The sequence below is a fragment of the Canis lupus genome, chromosome 25 (assembly GCF_003254725.2).
Source record: "Canis lupus dingo isolate Sandy chromosome 25, ASM325472v2, whole genome shotgun sequence".
Classification (NCBI taxonomy): domain Eukaryota; kingdom Metazoa; phylum Chordata; class Mammalia; order Carnivora; family Canidae; genus Canis; species Canis lupus.
The window spans coordinates 44,941,532-44,961,159 of record NC_064267.1 but is presented as its reverse complement, the minus strand read 5'-3'; the positions used below and the strand labels follow the sequence as shown (position 1 = coordinate 44,961,159).

The following is a 19,628-nucleotide window of genomic DNA, read 5'->3' as shown; positions in this document are numbered from 1 at the left end:
CTTCCCCCAGCCCCTCCCTGGCCCTTGGCAGCAGCCCCTCAGAGTGGTGTGTGCCCCGAGCCAGGAAGGGGACTCAAGGACAGAGCCCTGGCACCTCCTCCACCATCCCATCTCCACATAACTCCACCTCCCTCCCAGACACAGAGCAGCCTTTCCCCTCCCCCAGCCTCCATGAAGACACTCTAACAAGCCCCCTCCTCCAGGACAAAGGGTCCCTAGGGCTGGTGCTGCCATCACTGGCCACAGGGCCTTGATCTACCTGACCAAAGCTGGGTGGGCCAGATTCTCCTGCCCAGGACCTGCACACTGAAACCTGAGCCCCAGAGACTGAGGGCGCCATTCTGTGACAAATCTGCCTGGAGGGCAGGACCCTGAGGCCCTGGGCAGCCCGGGGAGCTTCTGATTCCTGCGCACCTGGCGTGGGTACTCAGATTCTTCCTTTAGTCCCGTTCCCCGAACCCCTCCAAGGCCCTCCCAGTGCATTTCCTGTTTCCCCTTAAACTAGCCAAATCTGACTCTGTTGCTTGCTCTCAAGAGAGACTTAACCAACCAACAGGGACTCAAACAGGGACTTGGACCGAACGTCAAATTAGTGATGAAGAGTGTTTTGGCCACACTTGTCCTTTGCCTTGTTTATCTCAGGAGGCTCTTGTGGGGGGAGGCATGGAGCTTGGCCAGGTCACTTGAAACACTGCTCCCCCCTGCCCCCATATGTTTCCAGGGAAGCAGTTTATCCCCAGGACTCCTGGAGAAAGTACCAGGCTCCACTGGGTGAGCACACCAAACCTGGGACGTGTTCTCGCCTCAATGAGCCAGCGCTTCCTTTCTAGATCCTTCCCTCCCCCACCTGAGACACAAAGACCCGGAGGGCTGCAGCTCCCAGGAGTCAGTGACATCACTCAGCCGCAGCAACAAGCCAGCCGGAATCAGATCACAGCTGAACAGACAAACTTTATTTCTATGAAGAAGACTCACACTTTGGTATTTAGCCTAACTAAAGGGCTAACTGTAGCGTTTGGCTTATCCTGCGTGAACTACTGTTTCCCAGCGTCCAGGTCGACCGACCTCTTCACTCATCCATGGCCTCCCGGTCTTTCTTCCCCTCCTCAGCAAAGTCTTTCAGATTTTGGCGAGCAAACTCCTCGAAAACCAAATTTTCATCCTGAAAACTAAAAGAGAACAAGGAACATTTTGGTCATGGCACGCTCTTTGAAGCTTGCAGTGAAATCTCAAGCAAAGCAAGATCCTTGGTCTTCCTTTTGCAACAGAGGGACTGATCAGGATTCTCCTACATGATGGAGCATGGACCAAGCCGCTCTCCTCACAGCTTTCCATGTAAAGTCTCTTTAACAAACACAAGGGAGAGAAAATGAAGGAACCCACAGAGCAGACATGCATACCGGCATAACCGAGGGTGCAGGTGTGTGTACGCGGGCATGTGTGTGCACGTGCAAGCCGAAGTACTGGGAGCACAAGGAAAACGAGAGCCTGAGGCGGTGTTCAGAGCATGCGGTGTGTACAAAAAGGCCCCAAAGGGGGTTTGTGTGTGCGGAGGAAGTCACAGGACACAGGGAAGCTCGGGGCAGGGGCTCACCTTTCCTTTGCCGTAGCTGTAAGCGTGAAATAAAGAGAAAGAATTATCAGCATAAATTCTTTTTTTTTTCTTTTTAGAGAGTGAAAGAGAATCGTGAGCAGGGGGAGGGGCAGAGGGAAAGGAAGAGAGAGAGAGAGAATCTTTTTTTTTTTTTTTTTGAGAGAGAGAATCTCAAGCTGCCTTCCTGCTGAGCACAGAGCCCAAAGTGGGGCTCCAACTCAGGACCCTGAGATCATGACCTGAGCCGAAATCAGGAGTCAGAGGCTGAACTGACTGAGCCACCCAGGCGCCCCTATCAGCATAAATTCTGCATAATAGCTGCACCTTGAAAATTTCTCCCTTATTTTGGTGACTATATAGTTGGAGGGAAAAGAAGCCTAGATACATGCATTTCACAACAACCACGTGTCACCCCTGCCCTTTGCCTTTGCCAGCTGCCAGAGCCTCTCTCCCTGCACATCTGAACCATGGCCTCTGTGTCAGAGTGTCTTGCCTTCACCTCCTTAACCAGGAGAAGCCCCACCCTCACCTCTGGGATGCTTTCTTTTTTCAAAGCTTTTCTCCCTTCGTGTCCTTTGGACTCCGTGGAGAGAGCACAGTCCTGGTGCTGTTACAACCCACCCTCCGGACCCATCTGACACCAGCACGTCGGCTTGTCCGGCTCACAAAGGGTGAGTTCTGGGACCGGATGTCTAAACAGCCCCACCCGTGGTTGGGGGTGTGCGCTGGAGCTTGGGAACCACTCCTGGGCCCCTCAGGGTCTGGTTTCTCTGCGAACACATTGATCACTTTGTGGTTGGATTATATTTTCAGATGTGTTTTGCAGTCCCTGATTAACTGCTATTCATTTGAACGGTTCTTTGCTGTTCGTGTGTTCGTTTAGTTTTCTGTCCGCCTGGTAAAGTACGGTAACCCTCAGTGGAGAGCCCGCAAGAGCTAGGTGATCAACGCCAGAGGACTTTTCGGGAGCACCACAGTGGAGCCACTGCTCTTGTCTCTCAGGCGCTGGGAGGGAAGTGTCTATGTGGGCTGCTAACCACAGGAGACGGAGGGAGGCCCCTGGGCAGGAACCGTCCTGGGCCCCCATGTGCTAGCATAATTATGCTAACTGGGACCATCAGCCTGAAAGAGAATCACATCAACACCTGCCTTCCATTGTGGACGCTTTTGCAGGGATAATGAAAACTTGGTAGCATTTCCTTCGTCCCTAGTAGGTATAAATTGCTCGGTCCCTGGTCCTGGCAGAGCTTCTGAGCCACAACTTAATGCTTGTTCTGCTTTGTCTACCTGTGTAGACTCAGAACCAGCAACGAGGCATGTAAGACGTGAGCACTCCTGTGGATGGAAGTCCTGCAACTCGAAGCTCTAGAAGTCAGAATTTTGAGGCCACGGGGTAATCTGTCCTTTCTCCCTGAAATCTCACAGTACAAAAGATTATTGTTTAGTCTTGACATGGTGGTATGTTCAATGTAAGGGCCATAATGACTGGAACATGAAAATGTCATCATACCCAGAAAAGGAAGAGCCCCACTTCCCCCTCCAAGTGAAGTCGAAAAGTCTGTTCACAGCTCCAGAAAACAATCTGGCATAAACGATGGCATCCCCTCAGGTCATAGTTTTAAAATATTCTTTTAAAATGTCCTTGAAAGGGACCAGAATGCCTTTCAATCTCACATAGTTAAAAAAAAAAAAAAGTATCTGAATGGTACCAGCAGATATGAATTTAAAAAAATGTGGCCAGACTACTTTTTCCCCAAAGTACATGGACTATTTGAATCCAAAATATTTGGAAAAATACTTTGAGACAAACTATTTTCGAGACAAATCCAAAACGAATAGGGGGGATCATTCTAGTGTTTAAAGATTATTTCATAATCAAGATACAAAAAGCTATAAAGTATAAGAAAAATAAATCTTGCTTATTTATACCACCTTAAAAAAATAATAACAATCTCTATGCCCAATGTGGGGCTGAAATTCAGTCTTGAGATCAAGACACATGCTCTTCCAACTGAACCAGCCAGGTGCCCCATTTTAGCACTTTTACTAGAAATATTCTTTGTTACTATAACTATGGAGGGTTCTCATTCACACAAGTCCAATTTCCTTTCCTGTCAACAAAGCCACTTTAACGTGAACACAGTGAATTTCCCCCCAGAATTTCTGGGATTGCACTACATTACTTTGCTGCTCCATTTACTTTCTTTAAAAGAGCCATATGGCTGGGTGCCTGGGTGGCTCAGTCAGTGGAGTATATGACTCTTCATTTCAGCTCTGGTCCTGGTCTCGAGGTCATGAGATTAAGCCTCACATGGGGCTCCTCGCTCAGCACAGAGTCTGCTTGTCCACCTCCCTCTGCTCTTCCCTCTGCTCTCACTCTCTCTCCCAAATAAATAAATAAGAATCTTTAAAAACACATATTTAAGGGGTGCTTGGGTGGCTCAGTCAGTTAAGCATCTGCCTTCAGCTCAGGTCATGATCCCAGGGTCCTGGAATCAAGCCCTGCATTGGGTTCCCTGCTCAGCGAGGGGTCTGCTTCTCCCTCTCCCTCTGCTCATGCTTTCACATTCTGTCTCAATAAATAAAATCTTAAAAAAATACATATTTAAAAAAGCCATATCGAGATCTAATTCATATACCACACTACTTACTACTGACATACACAGTCCAGTGGTTTACTCTTTATTTACAGTCAAACAACCTTCCCTTCATTTACTTCGGACATCCATACAAGAGCCAATGGATTTGCAATTCAAAGGAGCCAAGGAACCTGACCTGACACTTCTTTTTTTTTTTTAATTTTTTAAAAGATTTTATTTATTAATGAGACAGAGAGAGAGAGAGGCAGAGACACAGGCAGAGGGAGAAGCAGGGAGCCCGACATGGGACTCGATTTCAGGTCTCCAGGATCCTGACCACAGGATCCTGACCTGGGCTGAAGGCGGCGCTAAACCACTGAGCCACCTGGGCTGCCCACGACCTGACACTTCTTTCTAGTATTTTCTGTACTCTCATCACAATCATCACTGTCAAAAAATACTCATCTTCTGAATGCCTGTTAATGATTCCAAATGAAAGGCAAAAGCCTCAGCCTCTCAAATATATATTTCACTTAAATTCTCTTTAAATTTCAATCCAATTCAACACCAAGAGCTTCTGCTTCTAAGTCATCAACCCTGATAAGACTAATCAAGAAACTCCATGTTCAAGGTTGGGGATGCTCTGTCCCCAACATGCTAAATGAGTGGACAAGCCATGGCTCATGGCAAAGGAGATGATCATGCCTCTGGGGGCTGGTCCAGGGCAGCATTTGAGGATGACAAGCAATCACCTGGTGGTGTCCAGACCCAGGGCCGTGCTCAGGGACCACTAGCAATGAATAAATAAGAAATCTGCATGGAGGAAATGACTAGAGAAAGCTGAGACAATGTGCGACTGACCTGGGTCCTCGGGCTGGGGGTGCATGAGGCGGAAAGGCACCTCAGTTGCCACTTCACTGGAAAAAAAAAAAAAAAGAATGCACATGGATGAGAACACGTTCAAGATTGTATAAAGCACACAGAGAAGGGCTGTGGCTGCAGAGACTCAACGCTGCTCAAGAGGATTCAGCGAGATTCAAAACAAAACAAACCAGAAATCAGGAAGTGGTCAAGGAGGAATTTTAAATGTATTCCCTGAAATGTGGTCCAGAAACTTCACTTCAGCATGGCGGAGGCAGCTAGGTTTGGTAGGTTCCCCTTCTCCTGGTTATTAGGTCCAGAGACATGCTATTGTGGGTCAAGGAGGGGTGAAATCCTGGAGAGAGGATAGTTTCGGAGAAAAAAAAATAAAACTTGCAAAAATGTACACGACTTTTTATATGTGAACTCTATGTTAACAGTCACATGGTCGCTTGCTAGGGAGCAGAAGAGGAATGAGCAGCACCCGCCAAATTCCAGAAGCAGAAGGGCGTCAGGGTGCCTTGCAATTTCTAGAAAAAGGAGGAAGGGAAGGAGTCGGGAAGGAGAACAGAAGGCAAATCTGGACCAAGGAAGAATGAAAAGAAGTTGTAAAAAAGCAAGGGTCTCTCCTCACTTCACCCAGGACCCACCGCCTCCTACACGGTTACAGCTTTGGTCAAACCCCAGTGCAGGTGGGGCCTGGCTTCCATGTGAGGGAAGGAGATGGTAAGAGGCAGAGTGAAGGAGTATGTGAGGTCAGGGCCTGCCTCAAACACTAATTTGGGCCTGCCGCTTTGGGCATGATTTGAGAAACGTAGCTGTTACCATTCATAGTAGCCCAAACGTCCACCAGTGGATGAATGGAGGACCCAAATGTGGTCACTCTGTGTACCATGGAGTATTCCTCAGCCATAAAAAGGAATGAAAAACTGACACATGCTATAACACAGATGAACCTGGAAAACACGACACTCAGGGGAAAAAGCTGGTTACCCAGGGACACATCCTGTGATTCCCTTTATGAAATATCCAGAATAGGCAAATCCGTAGAGATAGAAAGATTAATGGTGGCCAGGGACTAGGAAAAGGGGAGAATGGCAGAGACCACTTAATAGGTATAGGGTTTCCTTTTGGGGTGGTAAAAACACAAAGGAACCAGACAGTGGTGATCGTTATGCAACATTTTAAATGTCTCCTTGATGCCACTATATTGTACATTTTTAAATGGTTCAGAATGTGAGCTTCATGTTAGACATGGACACAAAGGCTGCTGCCTGGAGCATGCCAGTTTTCTGAGTGTGCGTGTGTGCGTGTGTCCTCCCCAGGGGAGGCTCAGCTTTGGTCTCGAAGAAACATCCCCAGCCTCACACAACATTTGCATGATGCATCCAGAAGGCAGTGGGCATCGTTTCATAACACCTCTGAGCTACTATTTTGAACCCCGGACTGGTTCCCTGTGATACCTTGGGAATCAAGCAGAGAAGGAAGGTGACAAGGCTTACCTGGAGGTGAGCTCTCCCAGAAAGCTAGGAAACAAAAGCAAACAGTGCTGGTGACTGTCCCAATGGTTACACAACTCTATTTCCCATTATTCAGAGGTGGACATGTCCCAAGCATGCTCTGCACTCACGGCTCACGGGATCTTTGCATCCCATCTCATTCAACTGGACTATTCCTCTCCATTTGTGATTTCATCTCTTTCTCAAGTGGATTAGCTAAAAGGAGGAATCACTTAGGTCTGAGCCCTGATGTTCAAGAATGAACAATAAAGGTCATTGTGGAATACCTGCTATTCACTTACCTTGACCCCTACTGTCCTAGATCCTCTCAGAGAAACTCAAAGGTAATCTACGCACTTTGGAAGACCCTACAACTACAAACACTATGGTAACACAATTTGTAAAATCTACCCGTGCTCTACTTTGTTGTCCCAACCAAAACTAGGGGAGCTCTTGATTGTGCGTGGCTCACGGAATATGTGCGTGGACTTGCCTTTGATGGCTCGTCGAAGTAAAAGGCCAGAAACTTTGGCAGTGGGATTTGAAAGGAAAATGAGAATTCAAGTTTTTTTTCCCCTAGGATGCAAAAAATGAAGATCTACTGAGAATTCGTTAGGCGGCAGCCATTCTTTCCTGAAGTGAGATGTAGCAATAAACTGACTTCCCTTCTTTGTGTATCAACTTACAGTGCATGAGCAAACACACACTCACTTTTCCCAAGTAGTACTAACTTATTTTGTAGTTTGCTCTTTGACTGTTTTCCCCATGTGAAGTCATATCAAACAGAACTGATGAGATAAATAGGATCTCGCCAAAACTCTAGTTGGTCATCCATAGAATTTGTAGATCTTTCTTCTTTCTGGCTCCCAATCATTCAGGAAAGGAAGGGGAGAGGCCAAGACAGAGCCCATGGTGTTGGCTCTTGGACACTCACCCTGACACCGTGAGCTTCACCTTGATATGGTAAGACACCAGGATGCCCAGGACAGTCCGGTCTATGCCCTCCTTTATTCTGCTCAAAAAGAAAAGAAAAGCAGAAGAATTCAGAGGAGCAGCAGTGAGCAGACTAGATGAACACATCCCTCACCTCCAGACAAGCCTATCACAATGTGGGCATCTTCTTAAGGAACTCGTAAATTCAACCACACTGTCAAAGTCCTAGAAGTTTCCATAGTCAGGAAGGGGGATTCCTTTCCTGCATTGTAGCTTGGGATTTCCCCCCCTGCAAGTTCAGAAGGCAGAGGGTGCTTCCTGGTTCTTCTTGCTCTGCCTCCACTGATGTTCATCCACCTGCCAGATGGTGGTTCCAGAAACCAACCCCTGCCCCCCCACCCCGCCATCTTCCTTGGCTCCTTCCTCTGCCCCACCTGCCATCCCTGGCCAACCACTGAGTCCTCCATAGGCTTTTCCTGCCTATATTATCTCAGTAACTTATCTCCCACAGGCCTGGCCCCTTCCCGGAGCTCTCAGACACTGCAGCCAGAGAGCTTTCCTAGGGTCAAGCCTCAGCATGGCCTGGCAGGCAATCTATGAACTGACCTTTGCCTGCCTTTGCCATCTCATGCCCCACTATGCCCCAGCATCTCCCGTGTGCCAGGCTTGCCAAACACAAGCCTTCCCTGGAATGCCTCCCTCCTTGGTTCTCTTAAGACCTCAAGCTGAAGCTGACCTTCCTTTGTGAAGCCTTCCTGGACACCTGCCATCAGCATGCGTCTCCCTCCTTTGCGCTCTGGCCCTGCGTCCCCAGCAACCAGCATCATGTTGAAGTGAATGAACGTGGTGCATGAGGCCATCGCCTGTGCCCCCAAAGAGAGTGCTAACTTTCCCCAATAGTGACTCCATTCCAGGTTCTACTGTCTGACAGGCACCATGCTGGGCATTGTAACACAGATTATTATCTCATTCGTGGTGGTCCGTTGCAAGGACATGAAGTATTTCAGGATGCCCAGTCACAGGAGTTAAGGTCTGAAAAACGTCGTGACATGCTAGCTAGAACAATGTGAATGACAACAGACCACATGGCCAAGAAAGCTGAAGGCTTAAGGAAGGCAGGCCATGACAGGTCTGAGGAGGGGCTGAGAATGCAGGGCAGGTTGCAGGCCCACAGACTCCAGCCCAGGGACCCCCCCGCCATGAGAGGCCCATTGGACCTTGCCCCCAGGGCTGTGACGCCCTCCAAAAACTCCACTGGCTCATCAGTGCCTGGAGCTCTTGTGGAGGGCAAATACCTGTATCTGGAATCATGGAATGTAGACAGTCCATCAAGAGAGATTGCCACCAAAGGGGACAAAGAGGGGGTTGCAAGTCTGAGACCCCACCCCGTTGCTGGACTGTCTGTCTGACTTAACAGCTGAAGGAAAGGAGGTGCTTCATCCCATGCCTGAGTATGCCCTGCAAGCTTTCTCCTCTGCCATCTTCCTTGAATGCGAGAGTCTCTCTGTAGTCCCCACTCACTCTCTCTCAATCTCTCTCTCTCTCTCTCTCTCTCTCTCTCTCTCACACACACACACACACACACACAGATTGGTTAATCTAGGTTCTGCTGTGATGGTCACTTTCTAGAACCCTGGAAGGCAGCCCTGAAGCTGGGGGTAAATGAGGGACTCAGGTAATGAGGAGCGGACTTTGCTCTGTCATTAACTGATCAGGTGACCTTAGTCAAGCCTCTCCTGGCTGAACTTCAATTCCCTTATTCATAAAATGAGTATAAATTCACCTTCCTCACAAAAGGCTTACATGTTTGCAAAATAGTCCACAGATCGTACAACGTTTTTACAAACATACTGTTGATGTCGTGATTGCCATGAACCTGGTCTGGTGTCCCTCAATCACTCTCCAGACCTCCACCAAAGTGCCTTAGAATCGAACATATAAACTTGGCAAATTATCCTCAAAAAATCCTTGGACTCCCATGATTCTGCCTTCTGCCAAATGTTTGGGACCCCCACTATTGTATCTGAGAAGACGTGCTACTGAGCTATGGGGTCACGGAGGTCAAATAGGAGAGCCTCTTCCAGATGGCATCACCTTGGAGGAGGCTACCGGACCACTGAGGGAGCCCCCGAGCATCACACAGGGGATGGCTGGCAGTGGGCTTTGGGCCTGGGGTATGGCTCTCCCCCAAACACTCAGCACTCACCAACAGACATGCTCTGGAATGGAAGCCTCAAAGGATGGCGAGAAGTGGCAGTGGATAGTTGACCTTGACGCCTCACTCTAGTTTGTGCTGAATCTGCTGGCTAAATTCAGCCAGCGGTTCTTTGAGTTGGGGCCAGCAGATCAGGGCTTAGCTTCATTGATATTTAATTGACACCAGCAGCTCTCAGAACCTCCTGTTCTTTACCTTTGCTGGTGGAAATGAATAAATGGTATTTCCATTATTCATGCAGCTACCTGCATTACTTGGTTTATTTTTTTATTCTTATTTTTTAAGTAGGCTCCATGCCTAACCATGGGGCTCGAACCCCTGACCCTGAGATCAAGAGCTGTGTGATCTACTGACTGGGCCAGCTAGGTGCCCCTGCATTACTCAGTTTATATGCTTAGGGTACCTATACTTGCTAATGATATTATTAGAAGGTCATGGCTGACATTGCTGGAGTGCTCACTGTGTACCAAGCACCACATTTTACATGGATTGTCATTGCCCATAATCCTTATAACCCTCTCCATGAGAAAAAGCAGCACCCCCACTGTACAGACAGGAAAACTGAGGTTCTCAAACAGCCCAAGTAATTTGCCCAGAGTAGCCCACCTGTAAGCAGTGGAGCAGGGGTTTGGCATGAGGCTGCCCCCAGAGCCCATTCCTGTAACCACCACGTCACATCAGGGGTGGGAGTGTGGGGCCTCCTTGGATCACTGAATCAGCACTCTGTGCCTGGAGTGACAGCCATCATGCTACATGGGAGCCTGTGAGCCTGGGGGGCAGGGGGTGAGACGAGAAGGGGAGCAGACCAGCACCTCCTCTGCACTGAGTCTTGGGTGCCCATCTCCTGAGTTACAAGGACTCACATGGTGCTCGAAGCAAGGTTCGTGTCCTCATGCTTAATCTTCCCATCCAGGGCGATGCCCCTTCTTTCACGGTTGTTGGCCAGCAAGGGCACCAGCGTCAGCGTCGTGGTCAGAGTGCTGTTCGGTGGCACTTTTTCTCTGTAGGAAGAGGAACAGGCTATTTCGCTAACGATTCTTATGGCCATAAAGCCACCATCAGTCCCACGAGACCCTATCTGCCATCAAGCATTTTCCAGGGGGAAGATAGTTTAGGTTATCTGTGCACTTGCCTTACAAGAAACATTAGTGACATCTCAAAACAGGCTGGCGGCAACATTAAGACATTCCCTCAAGTCCCTGCTCCTCTGAGTCACTGAATTTCTAGAGTATTCTGTGGGGTTAACTGAGACTGACTAGCATAAAGGTCAGTCTCCTCCTGAGACTTCAGGACCATATGGTGGGCTGCAGGCCATGTGGCCAGTGCCTGCAATAAGCCTAGGCTGGAAGTCGCCTGTCACCCAGAGCTGTTGCAATCAGGAGGATGGGCATGTGCCCAAGGGAGTGGGCTGTTGAGGAGGGTGTGGTGGGGCCCTCTGTGAGCCAGGAGGACTGGATTGGTTTGGTTCAAGCACATGTGCTCTGTCTCTCCTAGCTCTTCCCTGTCACTGGATCACTGGGTCACTGGTCAGGTGGTGGGTGTCTCAGCCTCTGACAGACACAGGGAATCCATGCCAAACCATGGGTCTGCAGATCGGGGATAGAGCTGGGGACACAACAGTGAGGGTTTCTCCAGGACTAGAGCATCCCTGGCTCATGGAATGGCATCTGAGGCTGTAGAGGTGGCTCTGCCATTCACTGGTGTGCTCGTACCACACCTGTGCCCAGAAGCATCCATGCAGCCAGCCGACAGCCCATGTCACCCCTCCTGACACATCCTCCTTCCTGGTGCCCAGCCAGGAGAAGGCAGGGAGTGGCCCTGAAAACACCACCCAGGAGTCAGCCCCAGGGTTCAAGGACAATGACTCAGGCTCTGCAGCCTTCTGAGTGGCTTCTGGTCTGAGACCTGTGAGCACGATCTAGCTCAGCTTTCAGGCTCCCTTGCGGGGACCCTACAACAGTCGCCAGTTTCCTGGGAATCATTTGGTCCAAAATGCACTGAATTGCTGAAAAGAAGGCCAGATAATGGGCTTTAAGAGGGAAAAACTCAGCCAGGGAGCAATTTTCTCCTTTCATCATTGAGCCTATGCCAAAAAGCGAGCCAAGGAGACCCCGGGACACGAGGACGTGTGAGGATGCACCTGCAGGGGAGAACAGACCCGGGCCAGCACCAAGGGAGCAGCCAGTGAGCTGCGGCTCTTTCCTGTCTCCCTCCCCTCTGGACCTATATTTAAACTTGGGTCCAGCTCTGCATTGAGTAAGTTTATTCCAAATTTGTCTTTTAAGGTTTACGTCATGTTCTCCTGCTGAATCAGTTTGTCTTTCATCACCAGTCCCCTTCCTGTTGCTCTGGTAATATTTTTTGTATACAACAGTGCTGCGACACATCCGTGAGACAAAGAGAAAAGGACCTGCCCAAGTGACCCTCTCTGGAGGAGGCGTCACCCCAGTAACCTGTGTGTGAATGAATAGCGTGGAGCAAGACTCAGCAGGTGTCTGGCTCCAGCACGAAGACACCATCACAGGATACTCATCTGCTTTTGATTCTAATGAAGGGAGAGAAATGATTCATGATGCCAGGCTCAGAATTGACATATCATTGGAATCTGGCTGTCGTTGGTACCACATTTGCAAATTGAGTTGCAGATCAAAAGACCGAGAACACTCGCCTGGGATGACAGATCATTTGCTTGTCTGCTCTAGGGGCAGAAATAGTATCAAATTCCTACCGACTTATTCCAAGGAGCAACAGAAAGTTCCAGCTGTTCCCACTGTGCCATTTCAATCTTTGTTTCTCTCCTTTCCATCATTCCCTGTGAGTGAGAGCTCTCAGAACTCTTGTGAGTGAGAACACAACTGAGATGCTAACTTTCTTTGCAGCCCTTGAAGTGAGAAAAGGGGAAGGAAGCCAAGCATCCTACTTCCCCCTTCAGGGTGAACGAAAGGGGAACTTGACAAGGAAGCCTGAGCCACCCAGGAAATACAAACCCAACCAGCTACTCACTGTGTTTCCTCCTGGGCCACTGGCTTGGTATAATAATCACTCGAGTAGAGAACCACGTTGGCCACTTGTTCCACTGCAGAGGGAAGACAGGGGTGAGTGATCCAATGTGGGGTCCTCCACGCATGTGCATGGTGCCTGCCAGGGACATGGTTGGTCTTCCCTGTCTAATGGCTGTTGGAGTGTACTTCTCAGGCTTGGCTTTAAGGCTGGGGTTTCTGAGTCTTGTCCTCACGCCACTCCTGTTCACCAATAACCTGCTCTGGGCAGCTCACACCTATGAGCCAGCCTCCCTAAAACTGCACCACCTAGGAGACTCCTCTCTGCTGAGTCCACACCATACCTACCCTTGCATATCCTTCCAAGTGTACTTGAACTCACCATTTGTGCTTTCTCCAAACCTGCCCCCTTATACCACTATATTATTTTATGAGCACCTCCTTCCAATTATCCAAGCAAGAAACCACCTGCTGGCAGCATAGACCTGACTTGTGCATGTGGATAGGAAGGTGGACTCCCATGGGACACCTGGGTGGCTCAGTGGTTGAGTGTCCACCTTCTGTCGAGGGCATGATCCTGGAGTTCTGGGATCGAGCCTCACATCGGGCTCCCTGCATGGAGTCGGCTTCTCTCTCTGCCTGTGTTTCTCCTTCTCTCTCTCTCTGTCTCTTATGAATGAATGAATGAATGAATGAATGAATGAATGAATGAAACTTAAAAAAAAAAAAGGTGGACTCCCTGGGCTCAAATACCAGCTTAGCTGCCAGCCGTGGGGTGAATCGCACAGCTCTTCTATGCCTCAATTTCCCCATCAGCAAAATGAATGACAATTCAGCTAACTTAATGGTTGTTGTGATGATCAAAAAACTAATTTTTTAAAAGATTTTATTTATTTATTCATGAGAGACATACACAGAGAGAGGCAGACAGACAGGCAGAGGGAGAAGCAGGCTCCATGCAGGGAGCCCGATGTGGGACTCATCTCGGGTCTCCAGGATCACACCCTGAGCCAAGGGCAGCCGCCCAACCACTGAGCCACCCAGGCGTCCCAAAAGACTAATTTTTAATCTCTCTTAAAATCAAATTTGAAGGTTAAAAGAAACAACTTATGTGAAGCACTCAGCACAGTGCTCAGCCTATAAAAAGCTACTAACATCTTGCTTCTGAAAGTTTGACAAATTCTTTCACATTTTAATGGCTTTGATGTGAGAACTCATAAAACTTTGAGAAATAATTTAAAAATCAAAGTATCAAATGATACTTCCTCAATCCTGTTACTTTGTGGAACACTGTATTGGATACTACATTTAACATGCTAAATAATACCAGGTCCTACAAAGATCGAAAGCAGATGAACTACACCAACATAAAACAAAGCTATAAGCATTCATATCAGCATCAGGAAAACCCTCTAATAATTCTTAGGTATGCATGCATCAAAACTCCTGAACCTTATCTTTTTTTAAATTTTTTTAATTAATTTTTATTTTTTTATTTTATTTATTTATGATAGTCACAGAGAGAGAGAGAGAGAGGCAGAGACACAGGCAGAGGGAGAAGCAGGCTCCACGCACCGGGAGCCTGATGTGGGACTCGATCCCGGGTCTCCAGGATCGCGCCCTGGGCCAAAGGCAGGTGCCAAACCACTGCGCCACCCAGGGATCCCTCCTGAACCTTATTTATGATGCACACACACAAGGAAGAGGAAAGTGGTGTGTGAAACAAGTGACCAACCATCTTGATTTGCCTGGAACTAGCCCATTTTAGCACTGAAAATCCTGGTCAAGGGTCACCTGGCTGGCTCAGTCAGAAGAGCATGCAACTCTTGATCTCAGGGATCATGAGTTCAAGTTCCACGTTGGACGTAGAGATTACTTAAAACAAACAAACAAAAACTTAAAAAGAAAAAAAAAAAAAGGAAAAAGAAAAAGAAAATCCTAGTCCAGCCAGGATAGTTGGTCACCATCACAAACTATGAGTCTGACTTTGTCTTAGTCATTGAGTGAGTTAGTGGTGAACGTAGAGGTCACCCTCCCTGGTTGTGTCTTTTTCATGTAGCCCCTATAAGACCATGACATCTGACCATCCCCTGTACCTCGATGCCCTCTGAGCCGAAGAAATGGAAATATGTGTAGAACAGCAGGCAGGACATGCGTTGAGTGTAGTATCAGGCAAGGCTTGGCCATCACACCGTACTAACGCAACAGCACCAGAGACAGGAGGGCTTAATCATTTATAAAAGCACTCTAATCCCTGGAGCTTCACAAAAATCCAGGAAGGTAGACCAGGAACCAGTGCTGTGGATGTCAACTGGGATTCACACAGCATGAGCCCACAATTAGGCCCACTGTGCTCATTCTAGCGCTTTTCCCACTACACTGTGCTGCCTCTGTCAACAAAAATTAATTCTGGTCTAAGAATGAAAACTCCTCATGTGGCTCCCCCCGGGATCCGGCAAGGGGCTCCTCCAGGAAGGCACGGCATGGAATAATGGAGGATCGCCTGTCAGAGATGTCGTTTCAAGACAACAGACAGCTCCCCTAAGCTGGCCAGGAGGTTGCATGAGGTGACACTTGAAACACTTTCCTCCTGTAAGTTCCTGCTCTCCATGACAACACAGATAAACAGGCAGTTCCAAAGACCCAGGAGGGCCTTATATGCCCAGAGGAGAGACCCTGGGGAAATACGACCAGACTGAGAAATTCTAGAAGACTCTGCCTTCCTCTTTTGAGAAGTTCCTACCTAATGCTTTAATCTTCTTCACAGTCTTCTCTGTGTTATTGGTCACAGTCACAGTCACAGTAATGGGCTCCCCATGGAAATAGATCTGAAAAAGTTAGCAGGGAAGTCAGAAAAGAGGAACAGAGTGTGGTGGTATCTTTAATCTCATGGCTTTCTAGGTTTACCCCCACCCTCCAAGTGTGGCTGAATTCCCACACCTCAAAGGAAGATAAAGCGATAGCAACAGGCTTCCTTTAGCGAGGGGTCCGGAACATGGTCCACCTCGTCTGTGGCATGCCGAGGAGGACAGCGGTGACCAGCGCAGAGGGGAGCAAGAGTGCTCCCACCTGGAACACCCAGTCCTGACGGTCATGACAGAGGTAGCCATGGGGGTCCTGGGTGGAACCACAAGGCCGTGTGGGGCAGAGTGAGTGCAGTGAGGGGGAATGAGTGGGGAGCTCTGCCCCAGGAGGGCATGTGACCTAGGCCCAGGCGGGCATGTGTGCACACACAGGCATGCATACACACACGGTCGGTATGTTGAGACTTTGCCAACACATGTGCACAACTCTCGGTGACCAAGACAGCCTCGGCCAGTGGTTCTTCATATGAAGAAATGACATATGAAGAAATGACATCCACGGGTGACTCAGCCACCCCTTCACCACTACATTGAAACTGACATTTTCTAGGGAAGTAAACAATTCGCAAGACCACACCCATCAGTACATGAGACCCAAGGGGCCGGGTGGGGGGCGGGGGGGAACCGCCTGTGTCAGAGGTACGAGGAAACCACCACGCTCCTCCCTAGTTGCTCAGGACTGGCAGTGCAGTGACCTAGTCTGAGGGTCATCTTTACTCAGTCCAAGTTATGAGAAAAGCCAATTGTTCACAAGCGTTGGTGCTTTAACTATGCCCAGACACAACATGGCTTGCAGCACCCACAGCAGATTGCCCCGGGCCTGCTCGCAATAGGGGCACAGCACCAGCCAGTGGCTCACCTCTTTGCTGAGGGAGACAGCCAGGTGCAAGGGCTTGTCGGACATGAAGAACTGCCAGGCGGCCTCAGCTCGGGGCTGGGGACCCATCTTCGATGGCGCATGCTGTACTTTCCGGATCAGTAAACGCACGGAGCTCCTGCAGATGAAAAGTGCAGACAGTTCTGGGGTTACCGCCAGGCCTCCTCGGGGGGCTTCTAGATCTCTCTCCCCGTACTCACGCTGTGATGCTTCAGGAATGCTCCCAAGGGATAATGGGTGAGCCAGAAGAGGAAGGACCCCATGTTGGGGTGGGAGAGGGCCCCAAGGACCTGTTTTCTGGTCCCTTCTCTGAGGTTTCACCAGCTGGGTGGCATGGGGCTGGTGGGCCTGCTCCGGGTCACTCTCGGCTTCAGCTCTCAGGGCACAGCCCGGGGTGGGGGTAGGGGGTTGAGTGCCCTACGTGACATGCCTCCAGCTCTCCGTCACTGTGACTTACTGCAACAGCAAGCCTCCACGGGTGTGTGCGTGTTGAGTGTGAGGAAAAAGTGTGGAGGGCACGATCGAGGGCCTTGTTCAGGTACAAGAAGACAACTGAACAGCGGGGCCTGGGAAGGCAGAAGAGCCAGGAGTCACTGCCTGCTGGGGAGAGAGCCTCTGTCCAGGGTGATGAAACATGCTGGGTGTAGACAGTGTGGGGTGCAGAGAGTGGCTATGCTGTAACTACGGCTGTGCAACACAGTGCATGTACTAATGCCTCCGAAGTTCACACTCAGAAATGGTTAAAATGGTAAACCTCATGTTGTGTGTATTTTATCACAGCAGAGGAGTTACCGAAGAAGAAGCAAACTGGAGAGGGAGAGAATCCGGGGGCTGCTAGAGGCTTACGTGAACCTTGAGCTTGCTAGCTCCTCTGCCATTTTGCCTCCCCCAAATGGTGAGCCACTGCCCCTGCCCGTGTGTAGACATCCTTCCGTCCTGGCTGCCTGGGCGGGGCAGGCCCCATCCCCCTGGCCTCGCAGGCCACAGAGGAGAAGTGAGGGGCAGCCTCCCACCCCAGCTCCTGACCCCCCACCCCCACCCCGGGGGCCACCCCTTTTCCTGCAGCTGTACTCTTACTTCTTGGGCACTTTGTCCTCTTCATCCTCTGTGCTGTCTCTGGCGAATGCCTTGACCTCAAAGTCGACCCCACAGCACTGCAGTGGAGCAAGAGAAGAGACAAGGCTTCAGTCAGCACCTCCCTTCCCGGGAGCTGGAATGGGGTCACACCTCCCATGTTACGTGGCACCTTGTCTTTTTGTCTTAGCCCTGTCCTTTTTAGGGCCACCCCATTAAGGCTAGGTTTGCTGAGTGAGGAAAGAATGACATCCAGACGAGGAGTGCACTGTGGCCCCAAGCTCCCAGGGAGATCATGTATGGTGTCTAGCTCTGCCTCCATTTAGTTGTCCCTCTAGATGTGACCCCATCTGTATGTATCTCTGACGTTGCACTGCCTACAGCAGGGGATAGACGCAGGTGCTCACAGGGCTAGCAGGGGGTCCACGACCGAGCACACTGGCTGCCAGCGCCGGGCCCTGGGGTGGCGAGGCTGGAATGGGGTCCACTGCACTGGCAGCAATTCCAACTTTTTCAAAGAAGCTGGAAGTGGGGGGTACCTGGGTGGCTCAGTTGGTTAAGTGTCTCCCTTCAGCTCAGATCATGATCTCAGGGTCCTGGGATAAAAAATAACACTGTTCCTTCTGCCTGAGGGCTTCATGTTTCTCTGTCTCCCTCTATTTTGTATTTGACAAACTCCTTCGTGTCCTCTCTGCCCCAGCTCCAGGGTCTACTCAGCTTGTAAGGGTCTGAGGCCTCCGGGCTTCTGGCCAGTCCCCTCCTAGGCCCCTGAGGGCCCAGGTCAGGCCCCCTTTCCTGCAGCTACTCCTCTCTTGGGACGGAGGAAAGAGAGCACCCGGGCTGGCCCAACATGGCCTTGTCCTCCTCCGGCTCGGCCACCCTCAGCTCACCTGCATTTTCCTGGACCAGGCCATCAACCACAGGAAGGAGCCAGGTTTATCATGCGGCCCCGTAAGCAGACACACGTGTGTGCAACAGCTCTCGTGAAGCAACACTGAGTCTTGCTATGGGCGACACATTCTGAGATTTCCCATCTTATTCTATTTCATTCTATGCCATGTTTCTCCGATACCACTCCTGATCCACCACACTGACTTCACAAACCACCAACGGGACAAGACCCCCACACTGGAAGTCACTGCCCAGACTGTGGCTTCTGGCCTACACCCCTTGGTACTTCTGAGGCAGCCCCGCCACTCTCTGCCCTCCCCTTTTGGGGGCCTGTGATCAATCCTGGGTCCTGGCACCTTTACCCTCTCCCCCTGTTCCTCACCGCCCTTCTTCATGGCTTAGAGTCCCCTGCCCACCATGGCCACTCCTCCTTGTGCACACTCAGCCCCTTCGCTTTTCCCCGCCTTGGGAGCTCATGCTTGGCCCACCCAACCCTTCTCAGTGCAGTGGTCAGGGTGCCCCTGGGAAGCCTAGGTCAGCACCTATCGTTCAGAGCCCTGTAGGCTCCCATCTCACTGAAAGTCTACACGGCCTGCACCTCCCCATGCCTCTGACCCACTCTTGCCATTTCCCTCTGCTCCTCCAGCCCTGGCACACCATGCACCATGTCCCCTCTGCCTGGGGGGGCTCTCCCTTGGGATAGTGGCTCCTCCTTTACCCTCCTGGGGAGGCCTTCTTTAAACCTCCTGAACAACCACCCCACCAGACTCTCCCTTTTCCTCTTGCTAGCCTCGTGTTCTCCAGAGTGCCTGCCATCCTTGGATGGGCCCCGTAGACACTTGTTATTTGGTTTTTGCCTGATTTCTGTGGGACCCACCAAGGGTAGGCCTACTACTCTGTCCATGGGCTCCGTCCTGGCTAACAGCTGCTGAAGGCAAGTGACGGGTTCATTATAATGCCTCTCTACTTTTGTGCACATTTGAAATTTTCCCCAGAGAAAAGGCTATTTTGAAAAGTCATTTGAAGGCATGAATTAGTCCCTGGCCTTTCTTTTTGCACTAACCTTCCCCATGTCTTGCGGAGCTGGCTGCAGCATCACCGAGCAGGGTAAGTAATCAGGGAACTGTGGGAAGAAACAAGTCATTTCTTTCAGAGGCACTATTCCACATGCAATATGCACTCAGTGTGTAAAACTTGGAAAAGGAAGATGAGAAGTGAGCGAGCAAGCAAAACAAAACAAAA

The 19,628-nt window shown here is 50.0% G+C and overlaps 1 protein-coding gene across 4 annotated transcripts in view; it reads right to left on the bottom strand.

Moving 5' to 3' along the window:
- Window positions 1-931: 931 nt before the first annotated feature.
- The window catches only part of SAG (S-antigen visual arrestin), a 42,664-nt gene continuing 23,967 nt past the window's right edge, over window positions 932-19,628 (bottom strand). For 2 of the 4 annotated variants that reach the window (XM_049100966.1, XM_035719171.2), the window contains 11 exons: window positions 19,450-19,509; window positions 17,499-17,575; window positions 16,404-16,539; window positions 15,424-15,508; window positions 12,685-12,757; window positions 10,545-10,682; window positions 7,468-7,545; window positions 6,537-6,560; window positions 5,035-5,090; window positions 1,595-1,610; window positions 932-1,169 (listed from right to left, as the gene is read on the bottom strand). In XM_049100966.1, coding sequence (XP_048956923.1) covers window positions 1,070-1,169; window positions 1,595-1,610; window positions 5,035-5,090; window positions 6,537-6,560; window positions 7,468-7,545; window positions 10,545-10,682; window positions 12,685-12,757; window positions 15,424-15,508; window positions 16,404-16,539; window positions 17,499-17,575; window positions 19,450-19,509 — 843 coding nt within the window. In that variant the 3' untranslated portion in view covers window positions 932-1,069. The remainder of the gene's footprint in view (window positions 1,170-1,594; window positions 1,611-5,034; window positions 5,091-6,536; window positions 6,561-7,467; window positions 7,546-10,544; window positions 10,683-12,684; window positions 12,758-15,423; window positions 15,509-16,403; window positions 16,540-17,498; window positions 17,576-19,449; window positions 19,510-19,628) is intronic. The other 2 variants (XM_049100967.1, XM_049100968.1) reach the window with 2 other exon arrangements.